Here is a 10,235-nt window from a genome sequence, read left to right as displayed (position 1 = left end):
GGGTCCTAATGCCCCCATCACCCATGGGTCCTAATGCCCCCATCACCCATGGGTCCTAATGCCCCCATCACCCATGGGTCCTAATGCCCCCATCACCCCTGGGTCCTAATGCCCCCATCACCCCCGGGCCTAATGCCCCCATCACCCATGGGTCCTAATGCCCCCATCACCCATGGGTCCTATTGGCCCCATCACCCATGGGTCCTAATGCCCCCATCACCCCTGGGTCCCAATGCCCCCATCACCCATGGGTCCCATGACTCCCCATCACTCCCAGAGCCCATGACCCCCAGTACCCCTGGATGCCCCCATAACCCATGTGTCCCCCCCCCCCCATGGGTGCCCCCCCACCCCCTCACCTGGTAGTTGGATTTGCCATGGCGGGACACGAAGCGCTCATCATTGACGAGCTGGGCCAGGCGCGTGGCGGCCTCATCCAGGCGCCCGGCGGCACAGAGGTACCCCACGAACTCCTCTGCGCTCTCGGGGCTCAGCTGGGGGGGGGGAACAGGGTCAGCGCCATGGGGTGACAGCAAGGGGTGCAGCCCCCACCTTAGGGTGGCACCAAGGGGTGCAGCCACCACCTTAGGGTGACACCAAGGGGTGCACCCCCCACCTTAGGGTGACAGCAAGGGGTGCACCCCCCACCTTAGGGTGACACCAAGGGGTGCACCCCCCACCTTAGGGTGACAGCAAGGGGTGCAGCCACCACCTTAGGGTGACAACATGGGGTGCACCCCCAAATTAGGGTGACACCAAGGGGTTCAACCCCCACCTTAGGGTGACACCAAGGGGTGCAGCCACCACCTGAAGGTGACACCAAGGAGTGCCCCCCTCACCTTAGGGTGACACCAAGGGGTGCAGCCCCCACGTTAGGGTGACACCAAGGGGTGCAGCCCCCACCTTAGTGTGACACCAAGGGGTGCAACCCCCACTTTAGGGTGACACCAAGGGGTGCCCCCCTCACCTTAGGGTGACACCAAGGGGTGCAACCCCACATGAAGGTGACACCAAGGGGTGCAGCCCCCACTTTAGGGTGGTACCAAGGGGTGCAGCCCCCACCTTAGGGTGACACCAAGGGGTTCAACCCCCACCTTAGGGTTACACCAAGGGGTGCAGCCCCCACTTTAGGGTGGTACCAAGGGGTGCAACCCCACGTTAAGGTGATACCGTGGCCTGTACCATCAGCCTGGACTGACACTGTGGGGTGTAATGTTGGCATATGCACACAGGTACACCCGCACACAGGTACACCTGCACTGGGCACAGCAGCAGTGCAGTACCTTCAGGAAGTGGATGTACACCTGCACACAGGTACACCCGCACAGGTACACCCGTACTGGGTACCCCCACCCTGCAGTACCTTCAGGAAGCAGCAGTACACCCGCACACAGGTACACCCGCACTGGGTACCCGCGCACAGAGATACACCCGCACTGGGCACACCCACACTGGGTACACCCTCACACAGGTACCCCCTTGCCCTGCAGTACCTTCAGGAAGCGGCGGTACACCCGCACTGGGTACCCCTGCACACAGGTACACCCGCACACAGGTACCCCCTCACCCTATAGTACCTTCAGGAAGCGGCGGTACACCCGCACACAGGTACACCCCCACTGGGTACACCCGCACACAGGTACCCCCTCACCCTACAGTACCTTCAGGAAGCAGCGGTACACCCGCACTGGGTACACCCGCACTGGGTACCCCTGCACACAGGTACCCCCTCAGCCTACAGTACCTTCAGGAAGCATCGGTACACCCGCACACAGGTACACCCGCACTGGGTACACCCGCACTGGGTACCCCTGCACACAGGTACCCCCCTGCCCTACAGTACCTTCAGGAAGCATCGGTACACCCGCACACAGGTACACCCGCACAGAGGTACACCCGCACTGGTTACACCCGCACTGGGTACACCCTTCAGTACCTTCAGGAAGCGGCGGTACACCCGCACACAGGTACCCCCGCACACAGGCACACCCGCACTGGGTACACCCGCACTGGGTACCTTCCCCCTGCAGTACCTTCAGGAAGCGTCGGTACACCCGCACACAGGTACACCCGCACTGGGTACCCCTGCACACAGGTACCCCCCCTGCCCTACAGTACCTTCAGGAAGCGGCGGTACACCCGCACTGGGTACACCCGCACTGGGTACACCCGCACTGGGTACACCCGCACTGGGTACCCTCACCCTGCAGTACCTTCAGGAAGCATCGGTACACCCGCACTGGGTACACCCGCACACAGGTACACCCGCACTGGGTACCCTCACCCTTCAGTACCTTCAGGAAGCGGCGGTACACCCGCACACAGGTACACCCGCACTGGGTACACCCGCACAGTGTACCCTCCCCCTGCAGTACCTTCAGGAAGCGGCGGTACACCCGCACACAGGTACACCCTCACACAGGTACCCCCCTGCCCTTCAGTACCTTCAGGAAGCGGCGGTACACCCGCACTGGGTACCCCTGCACACAGGTACCCCCTCACCCTATAGTACCTTCAGGAAGCGGCGGTACACCCGCACACAGGTACACCCGCACTGGTTACACCCACACTGGGTACCCTCAGCCTACAGTACCTTCAGAAAGCGGCGGTACACCCGCACTGGGTACACCCGCACACAGGTACACCCGCACACAGGCACACCCGCACACAGGTACACCCTCACCCTTCAGTACCTTCAGGAAGCGTCGGTACACCCGCACGGCGGTCTCGGGCAGCGGGTACCGCCGCACGAACTGCAGGTAGAGCGGCCAGATGCGGTGGTGCTGGGTGATGGGCAGCGCCCGCAGCGCCCGGTCGAAGGTGCGGCGCGTGCGCGTGATCCGGCCCTGGTCCACCAGGAACTGGCAGTAATCCAGCCAGATGCGCGGCATCTGCGGGCATGGGGGGGTTATGGGGCTGGGCAGGTGGTTATGGGGCTGGGGGGGTTATGGGGCTGGGGGGGTGGTTATGGGGCTGGGGGGGGTTATGGGGCTGGGGGGGTTATGGGGCTGGGGGGGCTGTTATAGGGCTGGAGGGGCGGTTATGGGGCTGGGGGGTCGGTTATGCTGGGGCGGTGGGTTATGGGGCTGGGGGGTCGGTTATGGGGCTGGGGGGGTCGGTTATGGGGCTGGGAGGGAGCTATGGGGTTGGTTATGGGGCTGGGGGGCAGTTATGGGGCTGGGGCTGGGGGGTTATGGGGCTAGGGGGCAGTGGTTATGGGGCTGGGGGGGTTATAGGGCTGGGGGGTTGGTTATAGGGCTGGAGGGGTTATGGGGCTGGGGGGGTGGTTATGGGGCTGGGGGGGTTATGGGGCTGGGGGGGTTATGGGGCTAGGGGCAGTGGTTATGGGGCTGGGGGGGTTATGGGGCTGGGGATTGGTTATAGGGCTGGAGGGGTTATGGGGCTGGGGGGGGTTATGGGACTGGGGGGGTTATGGGGCTGGGGGGTCGGTTATGGGGCTGGGGGGGTTATGGGGCTGGGGGGACGGTTATGGGTCCGGAGGTGTTGTTATAGGGCTAGGGCGGTAGTTATGGGGATAGGGGGGCGGTTATAGGGCTGGAGGGGCGGTTATGGGGGTGGGAGGTGTTATGGGGCTGGGAGGGGCAGTTATAGGTCTGGAGCGGCAGTTATGGGGTTGGGGAGGGTTATGGAGCTGGGGGGAGCTATGGCGGTAGGGGGGCAGTTATGCAGCTGGGGGAGCAGTGATGGGGCTGTGGGGAGGCAGTTATGGGGCCGGGTGAGGAAGTTATGGGGCCAGGGTGGGCAGTTATGGGGCTGGGGGGCGGTTATGGGGCTGGGGGGGGGGGTCTTGTCCCCATGCCCCCCCCTCACCTTGTGCATGAAGACGAGGGCTCGCTCGTGGCAGGCGTTGGCTTCCTCATAGGCCGGGTCCGTGGGGCAGCGCCCCTTGACCTGCTGCCGGCGGTGCCGCAGGTACTGGTACCACAGCTTGTAACTGGGGGCAACAGCGGGGACACCCAGTGACACACATTAACACCCAGTGACATCCATCCATGGACACCCAGTGACACCCATCCATTGACACCAGTGACACCCAGGGACAGCCACCCATTGACACCCAGGGACACCCACCCATTGACACCCACTGACACCCATCCACTGACATCCATTGACACCCAGTGACACCCATCCACTGACATCCACTGACATCCATTGACACCCAGGGACACCCATCCATTGACACCCATCCATTGACACCCAGTGGCACCGATTACCCCATGTATCCCATTCTCTCTGTATCCCATTCTCCCTGTATCCCATTATCCCATGCATCCCATTACCCCTGTATCCGATATACCCCATTCTCTCTGTATCCCACGTACCTCATATATCCCATTATCCCATGTACCCGATGTACCCTATGTATCCCATTATCCCTGTATCCCATGTACCTAATATACCTTATTGTTATCCCATGGATCCCATTATTATCCCATTGTTATCCCATGCATCCCGTTATCTGTGTATCCCATGTATCCCACGTACTCAACGTACCCCACTGTTATCCCATTATTATCACACAGACAATAGACACATTATTATCCCCTTATTATCCCGTTATCCCTGTATCCCATGTATGCGATGTACCCCATCCTTATCCCATTTCTATCCCATTGTTATTCCATTATTAACCCATTGTTATCCCACTGTTATCCCATTACTATCCCATTGTTATTGCACTGTTATCCCATTGTTATCTCATTACTATCCCATTGTTATCCCACTGTTTTCACATTGTTATCCCACTGTTACCCCACTGTTACCCCACTGTTATCCCATTACTACCCCACTGTTTTCCCATTGTTATCCCATTATTATCCCACTGTTACCCCACTGTTATCACATTACTTCCCCACTATTACCCCACTGTTATCCCACTGTTACCCCACTGTTATCCCATTGTTATCCCATTGTTACCCCACTGTTATCCCATTGTTACCCCACTGTTACCCCACTGTTATCCCATTGTTACCCCACTGTTATCCCATTGTTACCCCACTGTTCTCCCACTGTTACCCCACTGTTATCCCACTGTTACCCCACTGTTATCCCACTGTTACCCCATTACTATCCCATTACTATCCCATTGTTATCCCTGGCTCCCCACCTGCCCGGCAGCTGCCGGAGGCCGCGCTCGAAGAGGAGGTTGAGGCGGTGCCGCGGCCCCTTGAGGCGGCTCTGGGCATAGCGCAGCCAGCAGCGAACAGAGAAGGGGCTCCGGAGCAGCTCCTCCTCGTGCTGCACGTCCTCCTCTTCCTGTAGGGATACAGGGATGGGATAAAGACATGGGATACAGCAATGGGATACAGCAATGGGATACAGTGATGGGATAGAGCAGGGATACAGCAATGGGATAGGGATGGGATAGCGCAGCCAGCAGCGAACAGAGAAGGGGCTCCGGAGCAGCTCCTCCTCGTGCTGCACGTCCTCCTCTTCCTGTAGGGATACAGCAATGGGATACAGCAATGGGATACAGCAATGGGATAGAGCAGGGATACAGCAATGGGATAGAGCCATGGGATAGAGCAATGGGATAGAGCAATGGGATAGAGCAATGGGATAGGGATGGGATAGCGCAGCCAGCAGCGAACAGAGAAGGGGCTCCGGAGCAGCTCCTCCTCGTGCTGCACGTCCTCCTCTTCCTGCAGGGATACAGCAATGGGATAGAGCAGGGATACAGCAATGGGATAGAGCAGGGATACAGCAATGGGATACAGCAATGGGATAGAGCCATAGGATAGAGATGGGAGAGAGATGGGAGAGAGCAATGGGATAGAGATGGGACAGAGATGGGATAGAGATTGGATAGAGCGGGGATAGAGATGAGATAGACATGGAATAGAAATAGAATAGAAACGGGATAGAAATGGGATAAAAACGGGATAGAAATGGGATAGAGACGGGATAGAAATGGGATAGAGATGAGATAGAAATGGGATAAAGATGGGATAGAAATGGGATAAAGACAGGATAGAAATGGGATAGAGACGGGATAGAAATGGGATAGAGATGGGATAGAAATGGGATAAAGACAGGATAGAAATGGGATAGAGACGGGATAGAAATGGGATAGAGATGGGATAGAAATGGGATAAAGACGGGATAGAAATGGGATAGAGACGGGATAGAAATGGGATAGAAATGGGATAGAGATGGGATAGAAATGGGATAGAGATGGGATAGAAATGGGATAAAGACGGGATAGAAATGGGATAGAGATGGGATAGAAATGGGATAGAAATGGGATAGAGATGGGATAGAGATGGGATAGAGATGGGATAGAGATGGGATAGAGATGGGATAGAAATGGGATAGAAATGGGATAGAAATGGGATAGACCAGGGATAGAGCAGGGATAGCGATGCGATAGAAATGGGATAGAGATGGGATAGAAATGGGATAAAGACGGGATAGAAATGGGATAGAGACGGGATAGAAATGGGATAGAGACGGGATAGAGATGGGATAGAAATGGGATAGAGACGGGATAGAAATGGGATAGAAACGGGATAGAAATGGGATAGAGATGGGATAGACCAGAGATAGAGCAGGGATAGCAATGCGATAGAGCAGCACAGTACCAGGATAGGGCAGGGATAGGGCAGAGACAGCACCAGGCCAGTGTGGGGACAGGAGGGACACTAGGAGTGGGAACAAGAGGGAATGGGGACACGGGGAAAGGGATAACGGGGGTAAATGGGGACGGGGACATGGACAATGGGGGCACACGAGGCAGGGATAATGGGGACACGGGGACAGGGATAACGGGGGTAAATGGGGACGGGGACCCACACAATGGGGGGACACGAGGCAGGGATAATGGGGACTCGGGAACAGGGATAACGGGGGTAAATGGGGACAGGGACACGGACAATGGGGGGACACGGGGAAGGGATAACGGGGCTCTATGGGGGGCAATGGGGGGGGCAGGATCGGGCCCATCATGGCGGCACTCACGAAGCTCAGCTCGGGCCGCTCCAGCTGCGCCTCCAGCCCCGCTCCGGGCCTGGGCCCAGGCCCCGGCTCCAGCTCCTGCTCCTGCTCCCCATGGGGCGGCCCCGCTTCGGGCTCCGGAACCGGCTCCGGCTCCATCCCCGGCTCTGATCCCGATCCCGGTCCCGATCCCGGTCCCGGTCCCGGCTCCGGTTCCTCCATCGCGGCCTCCTCCATCGCGGCCTCCTCCATCACCGCGGCCTCCGCCATGTCAGCTCCCTCCGCCATGCCGCCACTTCCGCCCGCTCGCTGGCGGTCACTTCCGCCTTCTCCCTCCCTCGCTCATTGGCTGCCACTTCCGCCCTCTCGCTCGCTCATTGGCCACGGCTCCCGCCCGTTAGGATTTTATCTCAGCCAATCGCTGGCGGTCGTACTGGGAGCTCGGCCAATGGGTGGGCGCTGTGTTATGAGGTTGCGGAGGAGGAAGTTGGTGGCGCGCTGGAGGAAGCATGGGGGTGAAGCTGGAAATACTAAGGGTGCGGGGGGACAATGGGGACAATGGGGGGTAATGGGGACAATGGGGCAATGGGCGTAATGGGGGCAATGGGGTAATGGGGACAATGGGGGTAATGGGGACAATGGGGTAATGGGGACAATGGGGACAATGGGGGCAATGGGGTAATGGGGGCAATGGGGGCAATGGGGACAATGGGGGTAAGGGGGTAATGGGGGCAATGGGGATAATGGGGGTAATGGGGACAATGGGGGCAATGGGGGCAATGGGGGCAATGGGGGCAATGGGGGTAATGGGGACAATGGGGGTAATGGGGACAATGGGGGGTAATGGGGACAATGGGGGTAATGGGGGCAATGGGGCAATGGGGGTAATGGGGGCAATGGGGCAATGGGGGGCAATGGGGACAATGGGGCAATGGGGGTAATGGGGACAATGGGGGCAATGGGGGTAATGGGGAGCAATGGAGGTTAATAGGTAATGGAGGCAATGGAGGTTAATGGGGGGCAATGGGGATTAATGGGGGACAATAGGGAATTAATGGGGGCAATGAGGGGCAGTGGAGGTTAATGGGGGTTAATAGGGGAGCAATGGGGGTTAACGGGGGCAATGGGGGCAATGGATGTTAATGGGGACAATGGGGGTTAATGGGGGGCAATGGGTGTCCCCGGCAGATGCTGCTCTGCCTTCCCTTCCCTGTGGGGTTGTATTGGGTGCCACTGAGTGCCAATGGGTGTCAGTGGGTGACACTGGGTGTCACTGGTGTCACAATGGGTCCCAATGGGGCTCACAGTGAGTCCCAATCGGTGTCACTGGGGGTACCAATGGGTCCCAGTGGGTCTCTATGGGTCTCTGTGGTCCCCATGGGTCTCTATAGGTCCCTGCAGATGCTGCTCTACCTTTCCTTCATGGTGGGGGGGTTCTGGGTGTCCCAATGGGTGTCACTGGGTGTCCCAATGGGGGTCCCAATGAGTCCCAATGAGTCCCAATGGGTGTCACTGGGTGTCCCAATGGGCGTCACTGGGTGTCCAATGGGTCCCAGTGGGTCTCTATGGGTGTCCCAATGGGTCTCTGTGGGTCCCAGTGGGTCTCTATGGGTCCCTATGGGTCTCTATGGGTCCCTACAGATGCTGCTCTACCTTTCCTTCCCGGTGGGGCTGTTCTGGGTGTCCCAATGGGTGTCCCAATGGGTCTCTATGGGTCCCCATGGGTCCCTATGGGTCCCAGTGGGTCCCTATGGGTCCCCATGGGTCTCTATGGGTCCCTGCAGATGCTGCTCTACCTTTCCTTCCCGGTGGGGCTGTTCTGGGTCTCCAACCAGGCCGAGTACTTCCAGCGTCACGTGGTGCAGCGCAGGGTGCGGAGGGGGCGGGGCCAAGCGGAGGGGGCGGGGCCAAGGGGGAACGGGCCCCGCGGTGGGGGCAGGGGGAGGGCAAGGGGGGGGGGGGGCGGAATGGGAAGGGAGGTCATGGGGGGGCAGGGAGGGGAAGGGGGTTCATGGGGGGGTCATGAGTCATGGGGGGGTCATGGGTGGGGGGGGGGGAAGGGGGGATGGGGATCATGGGGGGATGGGAAGGCGGGGTCATGGGTGGGGGAGGGGGAGGGGGGTCATGGGGGGGAGGGGCCCCCTCATTCCCGGCTCTTTTCCAGAGGGAGATTTTTCCTCCGGACAACCCCGAGCGGGTGAGTGACCCCTGTGACCCCTGTTTGACCTTTGTGTGACCCCTGTATGACCCCTGTGTGACCCTTGTGTGACTCCTGTGTGACTCCTGTATGACCCCTGTGACCCTTGTGTGACCCCTGTGTGACCCCTGTGACCCCTGTGTGACCCCTGTTTGACCTTTGTGTGATCCCTGTGACCCATGTGTGGCCCCTGTATGGCCCCTGTGTGACCCCGTGACCCCTGTTTGACCTTTGTGTGACCCCTGTGACCCTTGTGTGACCCCTGTATGGCCCCTGTGTGACCCTTGTGTGACCCCGTGACCCTTGTGTGACCCCTGTGTGTCCTCTGTGACACCTGTGTGACCCCTGTGACCCCTGTGTGACCGCTGTGTGACCCCTGTGACCTTTGTTTGACCCCTGTGTGACCCCTGTGACCCTTCTGTGACCCCTGTGACTTTCCCATGTACCCCAGTGTCCCCAATGTGACCCCCCCATGTGCCCCAATGGACCCCAGTGTATCCCCAGTGACTCCCCCCAATGGAATCCAATGTCCCCAGTAACCCCCCCCAGTGTCCCCAATGTGCCCCCCCCTCAGTGGACCCCAATGGACCCCAGTGATCCCCCAGTGTCCCCAGTGTGTCCCTGATATGGACCCCAGTGACCCCCCCCAATGTCCCTAGTGTGACCCCCCAGTGACCCCCCCGCTCTTCTCTGTGCCCCCCTTGACCCTGTGCCCCCCCCTTGACCCCATGCCCCCCCCATGTCCCCCCCCAGCGCCAGGCAATGGCGGCGCTGAAGCAGCGGCTGCGGGAGGGGAAGGAGCCCCGGGACTGATGGAGGGGACCCAGGGAGCTGGGGGGGCCTCATCCTGCCCCATGGAGCAGCCCCATGGACCCACTGTGGACACAGGGCCTCATCCTGCCCCATGGATGCATTGGAGACAAGGGACACAGGGCCTCATCCTGCCCCATGGAGCAGCAGTAGGGATGCACTAGGGACACGGGGCCTCATCCTGCCCCATGGATGTGCCTTGGACCCAGCCCCATGGACCCACTGAGGATGAAGGGGAGATGTGGCTTCACTCTCAAGCCATCACCATGGACAC

General features: G+C 59.5%; 2 protein-coding genes across 2 annotated transcripts; one reads left to right on the top strand and one right to left on the bottom strand.

Moving 5' to 3' along the window:
- Window positions 1–359: 359 nt before the first annotated feature.
- XAB2 (XPA binding protein 2) lies at window positions 360–7,242 on the bottom strand (the record flags this gene model as incomplete). Its single annotated transcript, XM_061379472.1, has 5 exons — window positions 6,979–7,242; window positions 5,129–5,277; window positions 3,832–3,955; window positions 2,694–2,891; window positions 360–494 (listed from the first exon to the last, which is right to left on the bottom strand). Coding segments are annotated over exons 1-5 (870 nt in total), but the record flags the coding sequence as incomplete, so codon positions are not given.
- A 196-nt stretch (window positions 7,243–7,438) lies between these two features.
- Window positions 7,439–10,012, top strand: LOC133226226 (protein PET100 homolog, mitochondrial). The gene is made up of 4 exons (XM_061379473.1): window positions 7,439–7,490; window positions 8,739–8,825; window positions 9,119–9,151; window positions 9,905–10,012. The coding sequence occupies exons 1-4, from the start codon at window positions 7,464–7,466 to the stop codon at window positions 9,962–9,964; spliced, it is 207 nt and encodes a 68-aa protein (XP_061235457.1). The 5' UTR covers window positions 7,439–7,463; the 3' UTR covers window positions 9,965–10,012.
- Window positions 10,013–10,235: the final 223 nt, after the last annotated feature.

The sequence above is a fragment of the Neopsephotus bourkii genome, unplaced genomic scaffold, assembly GCF_033783945.1.
Source record: "Neopsephotus bourkii isolate Nb327-2 ecotype Australia unplaced genomic scaffold, CSIRO-AGI_Nbou_v1 NB_1775, whole genome shotgun sequence".
Classification (NCBI taxonomy): domain Eukaryota; kingdom Metazoa; phylum Chordata; class Aves; order Psittaciformes; family Psittacidae; genus Neopsephotus; species Neopsephotus bourkii.
Note: the sequence above shows the minus strand (reverse complement) of the source record. Positions and strands in the feature narration are given on the sequence as shown.